At 35.1% G+C, this 16,431-nt stretch overlaps 1 protein-coding gene across 5 annotated transcripts in view; it reads right to left on the bottom strand.

The window, feature by feature from the left end:
* The window catches only part of LOC145248073 (uncharacterized), a 430,627-nt gene that overhangs the window by 184,932 nt on the left and 229,264 nt on the right, over positions 1-16,431 (bottom strand). The window contains exon 1 of one of the 5 annotated variants that reach the window (XM_080109847.1): positions 2,998-3,351. The exons of 3 other annotated variants lie outside the window; for them this stretch is intronic. In XM_080109847.1, the coding sequence (XP_079965973.1) occupies positions 2,998-3,105 (108 nt within the window). In that variant the 5' untranslated portion in view covers positions 3,106-3,351. Of the gene's footprint in view, positions 1-2,997; positions 3,352-16,431 lie in introns of those variants that run through there. One more of the 5 variants, XM_080109848.1, reaches the window with a different exon arrangement.

The following is a 16,431-nucleotide window of genomic DNA, read 5'->3' as shown; positions in this document are numbered from 1 at the left end:
TCGGCGATAGAGTGTAGAAGCACCGCCATGTTGTTCGGCTATATTGAAGACGTTAGCTCCCAAATGAGGCGATTATTATTATTATTATTATTATTATTATTATTTACGATTAGTTGTGTCTGCTTTCCGTAATGAATCAAAGTTGTCTACTCCCTTCCTTTACTCTTCGTTTTCTTTCATTTTTACTTTAATTAAAATGCTCCATTTTCTGGTTTATTGAGTGGTTCAGAAAATTTTTTTTTCTACCTGTTGTGTGTGTGTAGATTTTTTTATATTGCGAATTATGACTCAAGATTAGTGGTTTCGGCGCTTCTTCTACACTATTAGGACGAAATTTCGGAAATCGTAATACCGAATTTCACATGAACACAATGGTATCTACGTATTCCTCGTACTTTTAAGATGATTATATCCAAAAATTACGAAAATCGATAGGTTAGAAAATTATTTATTAAAATAAAATAAAAAATAGAATTTGATGAAAACGATCGGAAGACACAGTGGAGTTCAAAAGGGAAGTAATTTTCCGTTTTGATTTAAACAAGATGGCCGCAATTTTTCACCTGCTAACACGATTAAAGATTTTTTTTTTTTAAATAGTTCAGTAATATTCAGGTAATTTCGAATTCATAATTTGGAAGCTACCATTGTAATTTATTAGAATTAACAAAAAAAAAAAAAAATCAGTAGAAACTATTGTTTTGTATCTGAAAACTATTTATCGACTATAAAATTTCGTCCTAATAGTGTAGAAGTGACGTGGTTTGTATATATATAAAAAAAAATCACTTAACCCTGAATCCAGGTGGAAGCCCCCTCCAATTATATATCTTTTTTGATTCGTGAAAGAGTTATTTTATTTTATTGCACGGTAGACATCGGAAAAGTTTAACTTGTCACCGCTACGAAAAACAAAGCTAGCCATGAAAAAAATGTCCACCTCATTAGAGAGCTAAAATATTAAATACAGCCTTAATTTTTGCTGTTATAATTAACAATTTGATCTATTGTTATTTGTTTTTTATTTTCACAAATATTAAACTTTCATCTTTACTCTTTACAGAAAATAAGTTTCACTACTTTGTTTATGCCACAAGAAGGGTTAAACCACAAACATGCGCTAAACTTTGGTCATACCTAATTTTAATTTGTATACAACTTAAAAGTAGATTTGTTTGTTTTACTACAACTAGTTTTGTCCAACAACGTTAAACATAAGAACATTTTTAAACAACATATAAAAAAAAAACAATCTAAAAACGTTTTATAATCGATGTCCGGATGTCGTTTATTCAAAATGAAGATAGCTTCTTCACCGCAAAACGGAGTACACGAATTGTCACCCCAACTGATAAAACAATTAAAAGGCACGCGAAAAAGTTGCGCTATTTATTTTACTTGTTTCAATCGCTACTGTATTAATTATTATTATTATTATTAATAATAATAATATTTATCATTATTTATTATCATTATTATTATTATTCCTTTGATATGCGTATACACAAAAATGGAAAACTCTTGATGCATTTTGGTGCTAGTGCACTTATTGATCCGCACTATTTTTTTTTTTAAATAGTATTTTCAAGTTTAATTAAAGTTTTACGATATCTGTTTTTATTAAATTGTTAGGTGAAAGTACAGAATAGTTAGACAACACCCTCCCGTCCTCATGTTAAGAATGGCTTTCTAAATAACGTTTTTATTTCAGCACAGATCAATAAGTCCACGAGTACCTGCATTTTTAACAAATTATCGTAAATCTATTAATTTAGTTATAATTTAAACGATATTGTTTGTTTAAATTTTTAGTTATAAAATTATTGGATGTAAATTGCTTCAAAAACTTTCAATCTTTTAGCATTTGTTAAGAATTTTAAAGACAATCCAAAGGATTTTCTAGTCGACAGTTTGCATGCTTCCAAATTCCTTTCAAACTTCGAAGAGCCTCGAATTAATTCGTGTTTTATTTATTTTTACTAATGCAGAATACAGACCGTGTTATTTTTTGTTTGTTCAAGTGTTATAGATTAAAGTACAGACTAGTTAAACAAAGCATCCTCCAGCACGGTCCGTATTCTGCATAAGGATATCTTTTTCACGATCAACATTAAAAGATTAAAATGTCTGGCTGGTTGACGAAGAGACAAAAATGCATTACGGTGCATTTAATTTCGTAATTCATATATATATATATATATATATATATATATATATATATATATATATATACACACACACACACACGATTTTTTAAAGAAAACATTCGCTTTATCTTACAATAGCAAATAAAAAAAATATATATGCAAGTTACGTAGACACGAGAAGCAGTGCTTAAGCACACACAGACCGACACACGAGAAGTATAATTATTGCTTATGCAGAGAAATTACCATGATATTTTTTTTTTTTTATATATATAGTATGACATACTAAAAGATATCGTAAAACTTGAATTTAATTTGAACATACTATTAGTATGTTCAAATTAAATTCAAGTTTTACGATATCTTTTTTTTTTTTAATTGTTCCTATTTACAATGCCTTCCACGGGACAGAGTTAGACACCAGGGTCGTTTTTTAATGTGGAGAAAAGGAACAAAAATAAAAATTGTCTCAGCCGTGAAGGATTTCTCCTCCACTGACAGAGAACCAGAAATTGAAGTGCAGTGCAGCACTGCAGCACTGCAGCACACAGCAATGCAGCATCTGAACAGATACTACACTTTGATCTTGAAACACCTTCCCTCCATCTTCATATTAAGAATGGCTTTCTAAATAGCAACGTTATTATTTCAGTGCAGTGGACGCACAAGTATAATTTTATTAATATAACGATCATGGTTTTATAAGCGAGGAGTCGTGTTTACATCGAACATTGGAACGCAGCGAATTCTGGACATCTCTAACTGAAACATATGGCGCCCGTTTTTAAAGATTTCTTTTTTTTTTTTTTTTTTTTTTAACGAGTTTCGTGTTGAGGTGTGTGCCACTTACCCAATACAGTCTAAGGAAAAGGTCATCCATGGTAGTAGTAGCGGTAGTGCCAGTGGTATTAGTGACACTGTGTAGCAAGTATAGCAACATGAGTAGTCGGTGTCGCATTAGAAGAAGTGTCCCTGTCCTAGTATCTTGTCACAGTGGGCCGAGAGACAGGTAGACGCTTTCTCAGGTAATTTCTCCAGGACAACTGTGTGACGAGAAGATTACACACGAGTTAGGGATTGTCTTTTTTCCTTCTTTTCTTTTTCTCTCAAGTGTAAACGCAAGTCAATTTATCAATTTCTCTGATTTTAAAGAGAAAGAAAAAGATTGCTAATGTTATCATCTGTATCCACTGTGAGAAAAATCGTAAAATTTATATGTGTAACAAATTATAAAAGTGCAGGGCGAGGCAGGAATATTTATGTAGATTTCAAAGGTCTCTATATATAAGAAACTGTGTGCGTGTTAATTTCACACAAAAGGTATTTTATGTGCTTGTCAGTGTTCTTAGATAGGTTTTGTATCGGAATGTCTTCGATAAGTATCGATAATCAAAATAATCTGATGAAAGAAAAAAAACAGGCGATTTTGACCAAAGTTAACACCTTACACAGCCTAACATCACAAGTGCATTTAGGAAGTTTTATTACCGTACAAGTTGAAAGGCCCCAACGTATAAAACCGGTAGCTTCTTTGATATGACGGGCGCGTTCAAAATGAATGTTTCTGTTTAGAGCACAATCGAACAATGACACTTGACTTTTGCATTTTAAACTTTAATTTAAGCCGCTATTCATAAAAATAATTTGATAAAATCAACAGTAGGTTTTCTACAGTGCAATGTAGGCTACAATGCATTGTGGACAAAATCACTACCGGGAGGCATGTGGAAATTCCTTCCGATGCACTGTGATGGGTCCCCGACTAGAGCAGAATCATACGCACATATATAAATCTTTTTTTACAAGGAAGGCAACTCGAGGATAAGGGTTAATTAGTGTATAGTAGTAATCTAGACAACAGTGTAGTAATTGTTAATGTGGAAATTGGGTAGAATTTGATTATTTAAGTGGACAGCTCAACAAGAACTTGTTTACATTGGGCTTGAAGACAACTATATTGTAGTCAGCTGGAAAGTAGGCCAGTGGAACAGAGTCCTATAGACAGCTAGTTCTAGGAAAGAAGCGTTCATGGAATTTGCATTTTGATTTAGGCACAGATAAGGAGTAGGGGAAACTTAATAGTGGTTGTAGCTAGATGAGTGTTTTTTTTGTGAAAGTTTGGCAAAAGTTGGGGGGGGGCATAGACTGAAGCTTAGACAAGCACTTTTGAAAATAACGATAGATCAGTAACAGGCTAGCAACGTTTCTTCTGTGGGAAAGAGGTTGCAGGGAGGCGAAAAAAACATCACCTACTAGGTTTCGAATCCGGTTTTGAACTTTGTCAAGGCAGAATAAGAGAGTCCGAGCAGCTCCTGGTTAGATGTAGCAACAGTACTCCATTTTAGGACGAATCTGGCTCTTATACAGGTAAAGGATTGCATCAGGAGTGAAGTACCTTCCAGAGTGCTAGAATAATGCAACCATTTTTCTGTCAATCTTGGCAACAGATTTGATGTAGATCTTCCATTTGAAGTCAGAGGTGAAGATCAGACCCAGAAGCTTGTCAGAGCACGGAGCTTCTTTGAAACAAGAGTCAATTGTATCAATTAGGGCCAGTAGAGATCAAAACGTTTATGGTGAAAAGATAGAAGCTTGGTTTTTGATGCGTTAAAATTAACCAGCCACCTTTTGTCCCAATGCATCACATACTCAATGTCGGAAGAGAGAGATTCAAAGAGATCTTAGTCGCTGTTGGTCTTTGAAGTGTTGCCTAGATGGTAGTGTCGTCTGCATATATGTCGATGAATGAACTTAGAATGTGATTTGAGGGATCACTGAAGAGAATTGAGCGCAGGATCGATCCTTGAGGCACGTGAGCGTTGATACTTTGAGTTTCGGACTTCTGCTCAACAACGACTACTTGTAAAAATCTATCAGAGAAAAGATTCGATGGTAGAGAAGACATTTTCAGATATTCTCTTGCTGGAAATCTTGTGAAGTAGACTTTTATGCCAAACTCTGTCTTGGAAATGTCAAGAGCTATTGCTTTTGAGAGGAAACCCTTGTTGATAGAGTCACCCATCCTATATGAAATTAAAGTCAGTACATCAACTGTAGATCTCACAGAATGGAAACGATATTGCTTGTCACTGAGTAGGTTGGTTTTGCTGAGGTGGTTGACAATTTTTGTTTAATATGGATTCAAACAACTTAATGCACACAGAAGATTAATTGGTCTGTACCGAGATGCAGAAGACCAATCTCTAGCATTTTTAAATACTGGGCAAACTAATGAGGTTTTCTAATAACTTCTTGATAATAAGCATTTCTCCTTTAGGCATCGATTGAACAGCTTTGCAAAAATGGGTGCTCGTTCCAGTTATAGCTTTCTGAGTACGATATTATTAATTATTTTTATACCTACAAAGATAAAAGTAAAAAAACTTTATATATATGAGATAGATTAAATACCATTTATTTTCTGATAAAGTAATATCTTAGTCTTTGTTTTTAGGGAGTCTCCACTTATCAAGGCTCGGATGCCACTCGAGGATAAGGGTTAATGAGTGTTAGGTGGTCAGTTCGACAACACCATAATGATCAGTAGTGATAAAAATTGGGTAGAATTGGATTATTTAAGAGGATGGCTCAACAAGAACTTGATTGCATTGAACTTGAAGACAACCATATTAGAACTCTTCTAAAAATGAAAACACAAACTACTTCCGGTTAGTTAAAGTGCATTAGTGCCGATTTTTATGAACATATGGCAATAAAATTGCACAGATTTTCAAGTCCATTTTTACAATTTTGAATTCTATGTCAACTTTTTGTAAAGCTACAATACAGTGTTTTGAAACATAATAAAACAATGACCACAACTAATATTATTTAATTGGAATTCATTCTTGAAATGAGTATTATTTATTAATTTATTGCGGACTATTATCTTCATCTTTTTTAGTTGTTGTTTCATGATGTTTCGGCCAACTATTCTTCTAGCCTTCGTCAGGTGGTAACCGCGACAAGATAAAAACTCCAAATCTCCTAACGTTATTCTCAGCAATTATTGCCATCCATAGTTGTTGTCGTCTCACCACGTTTATTGGCCAAGTAAACCTCTGGCCGGCTTTGGGTAGGATTGAAACCGCTATCTTCAGACACTTCTCACCTGGAACCGTGGAAATTTAACATCTCTATCCACTCTGCCACGGGCCCCGAAGGGCGATCAAGGTTGGATTTTTTGGTCTTATAAATCCACGTTTATTTGTTATCTGATCTTCCATGGTCGGATCCGTACTGAATGGCATATATATTATTCAATCGGAATTCATTATTGAGATTAGTATTATTTATTAATTTTTAATTTTTTTTTTTTTATTGCATTTTCACCCCAAACAAGGCATATTGCCACTTTGTTGTAGGGGGCTACTATCAGGGACATAAACATCAGGGGTACTGTGTAGGAAGTTGGGCAGAAAGATGTCGGTTCACGTTACACTTGAACTTCTGCATGTCAGTACAGTCAGGGAAGCAGGGATCCAGAAGGGAATTCCAAAGTCTAGCAGTTCTGGGGAAGAAACTACTGGAGTAGAAGGCTCTCTTGCATCCTATTGCGGACTATTATCCTCATCTTTCTTAGTTGTTGTTTCACGAAGCCGGCCAGAGGCTTACTTGGCCAAAACGTGGTGAGACGACAACAACTATGGATGGCAGTAATTGCTGAGAATGCAGTTGGGAGATTCAGAGTTCCTATCTCCGTCGTGGTTACCACCTGACGAAGGAATAGTTGGCTGAAACGTTGTGAAGAAAGATGAGGATAATAGTCCGCAATAAATTAATAAATAATCACATACTTTTTCATTAAAACTAACTTTCATAAATAAGACTACAATGTCGTCAGTGATGTGTCTGCTTACATGGTGACATTCTTCCACTCTTTGTTTTAATTTTTCTTCAGCATGTTCTCAAAAATTGAAGAGCCCTTTTCTGGGGCTAACACTTAATATGAGATACACAGACATCCAAGTGTTCAATCAAGACTTTCCTCTACCTCTAAAACTTTCAACTCGCAAAGCATGTTACCACAAGACTGTTTCCCTACGGACTGCAACATGCTCGTTTTCAAGTCCAATGCCAACAAATATCTGACGAGTGAATTAATCATAGTTGAAAAATCCTTTCATAGTATTTTTGTCAAGCTCACATATATTGTTTTCAAACATAAAACGGTGATATACTTTTCAATTAAAATAATTTTTTATAAATTAACTGCAATGTCACCCATCATGTCTCTGCATTTTTATGACGACATTATTCTTTCAGTGTTTTTGTTTTACGTTTTACTTCAGTAATCTCATACAAATTCGTTATGCGCAAATTCATAGCTTGAAGTGGTTTAATTTTAAATCTTTCTTATCTATTTGTCAATAGCTCAAACGCTAAATATTTCGGTTTCGATTCTAGCTGAGCGCACCTAAGTATTTTTTTTATTAACTTTTGAAATATATTTCATTAAATAAAAAAAATGGACTTTTTTTTTTATTTAATTCTATTTTTGATCCTTTCCAAATACCAAATAATGGTCTTCACTTCTCGCAGAAACTGGCTGATATAATCGCCATATTTGTCATAAGTGCGAGTAGTTTCCAATTTTTTTGGATTCAAAGTCAGAGATAGATTAATCTAACTGATTTTGAAAAATTTATATAATTTTGTTTTTAATATAACGTGTATGTCGCAATATTTTGGTTGTATTAATGGGGTAGTTATTTAATTGCCGCCCACATCGGCAATATTTGGCACAAGGCCTGGAAAGTGGGAACCCCGCAGGCTCCCCTAAAGGAGGGGTACTCCTGCAATTTTAAAAATTGCCTGAGTAACCCCGTTGGCATTCCCTGGTCGGGGCGCTTCAGGCAGCAAGCAATAAACTTGCCCCACCGGAAAGCCCGGTGGCAAGGCCTGGGAGGGTAGACCTCCTAGGTATTACCCAGGCGGTGTACCTCAGTCCAACAGGTGCTGGGCCGGTTCCCGGCCCCTCACCTGTTGGGCTGAGTGTCAAGTGACGAATCCTTGACGTGTACTACCCTGTCTCCCTGTAGCCGAAGCCGCTAGGAGACACATCCCATCACACTGGACGTATAATGGGGTATGATCCCACACAGTCGGACGATCCTATTTATAAACGATGGTGCTAAGAACTGACGAATCAAATTAATTCACGTTCTGCTACCAACCAATCAGAAACCAGAATTGCTTCATAAATATTAAACCTTTACTGGAGCAATTTCACATGTTTTTTTCCGTCTCGACATGGTAAGAATATTTTGTTCTGTGGAACTGTCTACTACAAACAAGTCACCTCCCAGGACTTGTGTGTAACAGCGAACCATCTGAAACTCAAAATGGCTCACACTTCTAGAGTGTATATATTTTTTTCATTGGTTAATTATTTTAATAACTTTACAAACATTTCAGGGTGTCACTATTATTGATACAGTTTATTTTATTGACAGTAGGTTTTGTCGTTTTTATTATTGGAACAATTTAGGAAGAGTTTACTTGACAGCACATCTATACTTGAACAGACCAATAATAAAATGAAAATTTGAAATACTAGAAGTATAACTAATAGAATTAATAGACTAAAAAACATCTATTTTATTTCATGAAATATGCTTAAGAGAAAAAATGCTGCCTAAATATACATACATTATATCAATTGTCTGCTCTAGTCGGGAACACATCGTGGTGCACCGCAGTGACGTAGTCCAAAATATATTGTAGTTTGCACTACACTGCCTACTGTTAATTTTATAAAATTATTTTCAACGGCTGGAATTAAAGTTTTAAATGCAAAAGTCCAGTATTATGGTTAAATTGTGCTCTAAACAGAAACATTTGTTTCGAATGTGCTCCTGTTATATCAAAGCTTAAAAATACTATGTTAACTGAATATTTAGTCAAAGTTTACTTGTACAGCAGCCTTATGTCAGGTTTGTTATGACAAACCATTTTACAGAGAGACCGAAGAATCTCGAGGGCGGTGTGTAAGAATGAGATTACCTTTTGACACTTTAAGTCATTTTCTATTTCAGTCACCCTTTTTCTTTGGGCTAGAAATAAATTTTTTTTATTTACTAATGTATAAAAAGATTTTTTTAAGCTGACTAAATTTCAGATTTCATTTCAGCACTAAAGAGCAATATTCAAATTTAGATAAGAGCAAACAAACAAACAAACAAACAAACAAACACAATGCTGATTTTTCAAAGCAAAGAGGCAGCATCCAACTTTATTTGATATAAATATCTCATGGCCTTATGCCAGACTAATCTGTGATTATTAAAGACCCATAAGAAGATTCAAGCAATAATCCGATGTTAATCCAATCCTTTACAATAATTATCCACAGTTTAATAAAGAATTTTAGGAATAATTGCTGCAACTTGCATGACATGAAGGTTTTATAGATAAATTCGTGAAGAATTTGAATCTTTTATATCTTAGCTTTAATATATACTAGCAGGGGCGCCCGGCGTTGCCCGGCATAAAATACACTTAAGTATGACATTTTAATTAATGCAGATTTCGTATTTATTATTGTAATCAATTATTTCATATCATACTGTATTCAATATACAGCCAGGATTTCAACAGTAAAAAGTATAATTTGAGTGCCATCAGCTAGAATCGAAACCGAAACCAAAACATAAAATATTGTTTCATGATTGAAACTATGTCTACAATTTAAATAAAGACTGAAGTTTATTTGTTGGACTGTGGAAGGAGTGTGAATTTTATTAAATACAAAATGGGTTCCATGACAACAATGTTTTTGAGAGACAAGATGCAAGCATAGGGGGTCGGATGATCCACAGTTTTATAATTATATAGATTATATTTTTTCTTTTTTAGTCTGTCTGTCCATTCCACCTTTTTTGGTGGGGAGGGGGAACTACTTAGCTGATCTGACTGACATTCTGTTATGGATCTTTGTTATGATAAGATGCATTGAACTAGGAATTATGGTATCTGTTTGATCCAGTTATGGATTAATATGGGTTTGATGCAGTTATGGATTAATATGGGTTTGATGCAGTTATGGATTAATATGGGTTTGATGCAGTTATGGATTAATATGGGTTTGATGCAGTTATGGATTAATATGGGTTTGATGCAGTTATGGATTAATATCCATCCATTGTTTTATTTATATAGATTAGAAGCCTCATTTGGGGGTCATCCAATAATAATGAAAGAGTACCTCTGTATATTTCTACTCCTAGCCCTGAACTATATATTACCATTTTTACAATTTTCTGTAATTACAAGTGTTCTTTTATTGTCAACTAGCAAGGCTACCCAACGTTGCCCGGTGCAAAAAATATAAATATTTTTATTAAGACTTATCTCTCTACCTCTCTGGTTGCCTCTTTGTCCTTCTCTCTTCCACCTCCATCTCTCCAACCTATTCCTCTCTAGTGGGACATATACACACATACAACTTTGCTTGATCTAGGTTTCTGGAGGTATGGATCAGCAGAAGGGAATCAATTCCTTGATAAAAAAAAAATAAAATAAATAGATAAAACTACTTTCCTTTAAAATGACTGAAAGGTCAAGCCCTTCCCTACCCCATCCCTAATGTAACTTTGAGTACCCCAAAGAATTAATATTTTTTCCAATTTTAGATCTTATTCATTCCGCTTAATGTTGATCAAGAATATGCCAACTTTCTGGCTGTTTGTTTTGTAATTTTCGATTTTTAGCTGAACATACAGACAACTGCAATTTATATTATAGATTAAATCTCATTTATTTATGTCATCCTTCTAGTCCTCATTTATGAGGCTCCACATATTCCCCTCTCCCTACCACTCGTCCTGCCATTTGCCCTTCCTTCCACCCTCAAAATCCTTCACAGTGAAAACAATGGTGAATGCTCTGACGAACTGCAGACACTTGTGCCCCCACGACGTAGACACCCCCAACAAACCCGACAGGCAGCTAAATCCCACCCCCACACAGTAGAGATCCCCAGATGTAAAAGATCTTTCTACTCCAGTAGTTTCTTCCCTAGAACCGCTAGACTCTGGAATTCCATTCCAAGTTCCTGCTTCCCCAACTGTACTGACACGCAGAAGTTCAAGTGCAACGTGAACCGACATCTTGCTTCCCAAATCCCAACATAGTGCCCCAGTAGTTGCTGCGCCGGATAGTAGCCCCCTAAACCAAAGTGGCAATGCGCCTTGTTTGGGATGAAAATGTAAAAAAAAAACAAAAAAAAAAAACAAGCAAACAAGATTATTCAGAAGTGTTTATTTATTTATTTTTTTAACTAGTCCCCGCTTACCAAGGCCCGAAGGCGTGTCAAAGATAAAGGTTAATGAGTATCACTTGGCCGGTGAAACAACACCGTGATGGCAGAACTTGAGTAGAGTTTAATTATTTAATAGAATGGCTTAATAAAAACTTGTTTACATTAGACTTGGAAACGATTATGTTATAATCAGCTGGAAAGCAGTGCTACAGTATTGTGTCTGATGGGTGGGTAGTTCTAGGAAATAAACTTTTCTCGTGGAATTTTTGTTTAGTTTTAGGCATAGATGTTGTAGCAAGACGAATGTTTGTTGCGAATGTTTTACTTAGGATACATAAGTGTATTTGTTTTAGTACCTCCGACTCCTGCGTAAATAGACGACTTCCTCCTCCTAATTTATACCTCTTGCCTTGACTAAGTAGTTTCTGTGATATTTACATTACAAATGATGACAAATCTTTTGAAAATATCTTGCATATCAAAATGCATAACCAATGAAAAATTCATGTCATGTCGGCTCCATAAATATATCCTTGTTCTCAAATTCAAAAGAGCTCAAAAGGATTTATGAAGTCACATTTAGAACACATAGGTGCATTTGCGTGTGGAATGTGGGATTTTGAAGAGGATAATGTTTCACGGCTGCTGACACAGGTGGTCGACGTTGTTGAATCAACAGGGTTGGGATAGAAAGATGCAGTCAAAAGTGAATACAAAAAAGTAATTAAAAAAAAAAATTGTCTGGTAAAAATGTTAAGAAAACAAATTGCGTGAATATTAACGAACATTCTCACTTCTTGATGTCTTGTTTGCTGACAAAACAAAAAAACATGAACAGAATATTGGCAACAATGTGGGAGTCAGGAGATCATGAAGAAGGAGGAGATCAACGTAGTTGTCATTTTTTTATCTTATGAAAATCGCTCCAGACAAGACGTAAAGCAACTTGATGCAAGGAGCTTACAAAAACGAAGGATGATTATCGAAAAGATAGGAGATGCCTACTGACTTTAGTCTTGAAAAGTTCAAGGTTATAGATAGGAGGAAAACAGTCAGCAGGAAGAGAGTTCCACAAGCCTGTGGTCCTTGGAAAGAAACTATAAGAATAGGAAAATGTATTACAATGAAGTATGAAAACAGTGAATTGATAGAGACCACTAGACCAATGAGTCAAACGAGCTGGAACAAAGAAAGCAGGGAATATATCAGATAATTCTGAAGAACACATGCCATAATGATATTTACAGAAAAGACTGAGACTAGCAACATCACATCTGTGAAAAAGAGGTTGCAGAAAAGAAGAAAAAGTAGGACCAATCAAATTACAGTTACATTTCTGCAATTTATCAAGAAGCTTCAATTGAGAGAGATTCACCAGCCCAAATATGGCAACAATACTCCATACAGGATCCGATAGCAAATTTGTGGAGACAGAGAACAGATTCTTTTATGGCATATCAACCCATTTTAGATTATTTAATGCTGAATCATAATAGCTGTTGTAAACTATTCATTGTATACAATTAAATGAAGAAAAGTTGGTATTTTATGTTTTGCTGGGCGAGGTCGGCTGGAATGCAGGTTTGGTTGATGAGAGAAACAGAAAAAAATAGAGTTTGAGAATCGGCTTTTTTCAAAGTCAGTGTAAGTAGATCCTTTTAAAAAGCGGAACCAATTAAAAAATGGTGCCTTTAAATACTAAAGCGACCATTACGAGTTCTAAGAGCATCAGGTTTATTTCATCCATCTCCTTCCAGAAACCTTTCACAAGTGAAAAATAGATGAAACACATTATTTAACGGATAATGTTTATTTTACACATGTAATTCCAGTTGAAACGGTATTTCATTTTGCTTGAAGAAAAGTAAGTTTACCAGAAAACTGGCAACTTTTCAAGCGGGCTATTTCTTGATTTGGCAGACTTTTTAATTGTTTGCCGCTTGACCGTTTTGTTGGAATGCTCATCAGTTTGGTGCCAAATGGACACTCATTTGCAAGAAAACCAAAAACAAAGAAAAAACAACAATAACAAAAAAGACACTAAGAATGCATCCATTCTTATGCTACGTTCATTCGATCTACACTTTTAATGCTTCCTAACTTCATTCCTCAAAGACTGTGTAACAAATTCCCACAGTCCACTCGGAAATGCTGATCACCTTGTGATATTGGTAGATATCACTATTAATTCTTGCTGCCAAGCTGAATAGCCATTGCTAAAAATAACATATGTCGAAAAGGCTGATTGGAAAGCCATCAAAGATGGCATTAGTTACACCCCATGGAGTAATATTTTTCTCTTCCTGCTGAACAGTATGCAAATGAGATAACTGAAAGGCACAAGGCGTGTTTTGATACACGTTCCCACACAGAAGTTCTATAGCAAGCCATACTCTCCCCAATGTAAAGGTTTGTTTCACTGCAGAGGTTCCTAGATGTCAGAAAGGCTTCTACTCTAATCATTTTTTCCCTAAGACTTCTAGCAACCTATTTTAAACTTAAGCATGACAAACCAAGAGAAAATGCTATTTTGAACTTAATAAATTTCATGCTTTCATTGAAACTTGTTGTCTTCTGACAACTGATTGATTAACCATTTCAACAACTTCCGGCAGCTTATGTAAGCAGCCGGAAGTTGCTGATGTGAAGTTGCTGTAGATTGTTTCGTGAATAGGATAAGCTATGCTTATATGAAAAATAATTTAATAAATACTGAAAATTTCACTAAGAACAGATACGGCTAACTTTTTATATTTACTTTTTTAATCAGAGTTATTTTCAGATAAAACAATTTTCACTCTTATTGATCGTCTCTATTTTTAAATAAACTCATTTTTTTTGTAAACAAACATGATATCTAGTGGTAATCTGCTTGGAAAAATTGAAACGCTTTCAATTTTTGGAGTGAAAACTGAAAATATCTAACCAGATGAGGATTGGGTCAGATTAGGCTTCGAAATTGGTTCTCTTAATGAAAAACGGTGGCATGGCTCGAATTTTCTTATCAAGGCCCAGAGACAACTCGAGTATAAGGGTTAAGAGTGTACAATAGTCAATTGGACAATATAGTAATCGTTAGTAATGGAATTTCGGTAAATTTGTTAACTTAAATAGAACGGCTCATCAAGAACTTGTTTATGTTGGACTTGAAGACAACCATATTGTAGTCAGCTGGAAAGCAGTAAAACAATTCTACAGGCATGCAGTTCTAAGAAGGAAGCTTTGTTCATGGAATCTATGTTTAGGTTTAGGCATAGATAAAGAGTGGGGGGAATTATTGATAGTGATTTCAGAATTAGTTACCCTCTTACTATGTAACATGATTATGTGAAAATAATAAACTAGCGCAAACTTGAAAATTCCTATAATACCTGGTCAACAAAATGAGTTTCTCTCTAGCACTTTGATCAGGATCCCCTAAGAATGCATTCTCTACAACCCCTTCCCTCACGCCCCCTCCCCACCTGGGTGACAAGGTAAGTTGGAAAAAAAAAGAGGCCTCACTGATTCAAGTACCAGCCTTCAATTCACGCACATCTATACAAGCACTAACAAGAACAAGGTAAACCCCCCACACACATAATCAATGCCACGCTGCCAAATACTCACATACATATTGCATATATATGCATATATGCACACTATGAACGTTTTGACTTGTTATTGTGAACCCAACTTTCTTCAAACACAAGTTTATACCATAAACATTTACTAACATGGAAATAACTTTTATATAATTTCTTGTAAAAAATGTTTTCTTCTAAAATTTCGTTTTTCTCTATTTTTCGTTTATAAAACTTAATGTTTTAGTAGCACTTGTTATTCAGCAGCCCTTCTATTCTCTTAATGTTTTATTTATTTCCATTTTTATGTGCATGTGCCGTTTATATTCCGTTCGCTTTATTCTGTCAGTTTAAACAATAACTTTTATCCGCAATTCATATTAAATGTTGATGAGGTACTCCGTTATATCCAAAGATGCTCTCCACCAAAAATGGCCTCTACTCAAGTCAGGGACCACGCCATAAAACTATAAATTGAATTTCGAGAGAATTAAGGGTTATAGTCAGCTAACGTCTTCCTAACTTCCGACATAGTGCTACCGGTAGTAGTGGGAAGACAATTCAGTTCCTTAATTTTTATTGTTCTTCAGTATTTCTATTGTGAAGTGATCTATTGAAATAAAATATAAGAAAAGAACACTATTGAAAAGTATACAATAAAAATTAAAATTATACAATAAAAATTAAAATTATACAGATAAAAATGACAGAATTAGTCTTTATTTGCACTTTTAATAATAAAATTTAAAAAATAAGTTTTTATAAGAAATATGCTAATGAAATTATAAAAAATAAGTCGTTTTTTTTAATTTTAAAAGTATAAGTTTTTTTATTTGAATTTATATTACCTGTGCAATGTTGTCAGCAGGGATAGAGGAACAGATGAGAACATCAAGCGCTGGATAAGCAAAGTCAAGACACACCTTCAGCATCTTAAGACCAATCTGGAGAACAACAACCCTCTCACTCCAGAATAAGATCTGAATTTTCAACTCTAATGTGAAGTCGGTTCTACTCTGTGGCTAAGAAACGTGGAGAGTGACCAAGACCAACACGCACAAACTCCGGACATTCACCAACAGATGTCTCAGAAACATCCTAAACATCAAATGACCACAGACTCCATCTCCAATGAACAACTGTAGGACAAAACCAACCAAACCCCAATCGAGATAAAGATCAAAAATGAAAATGGAACTGGATTGGCCACACCTTGCGGAAGCCTGCATCCTACATCACCAGGCAGGCTCTTGAATGGATCCCACGGTGCAAGTGTAAAATTGGTCACCCAAGGCAGATATGGAAAAGAAGTATTGAGGCTGAGACCAGGGCTGTCGGAATGGCATAGGCCGAACTGAAGAGGACCAGCCAGAACCGGGTCCGTTGAAGGAACATCGTTGCGGCCCTATGTTCCCCAAGGATCAAAATGCCAAAACATTCTAATTCATATAATAAATAT

The sequence above is a fragment of the Euprymna scolopes genome, chromosome 26 (genome assembly GCF_053919585.1).
Source record: "Euprymna scolopes isolate OS-2025 chromosome 26, ASM5391958v1, whole genome shotgun sequence".
Taxonomy (NCBI): domain Eukaryota; kingdom Metazoa; phylum Mollusca; class Cephalopoda; order Sepiida; family Sepiolidae; genus Euprymna; species Euprymna scolopes.
The sequence above is the reverse complement of the archived record's forward strand: the minus strand, read 5'-3'. Positions and strand labels throughout refer to the sequence as shown.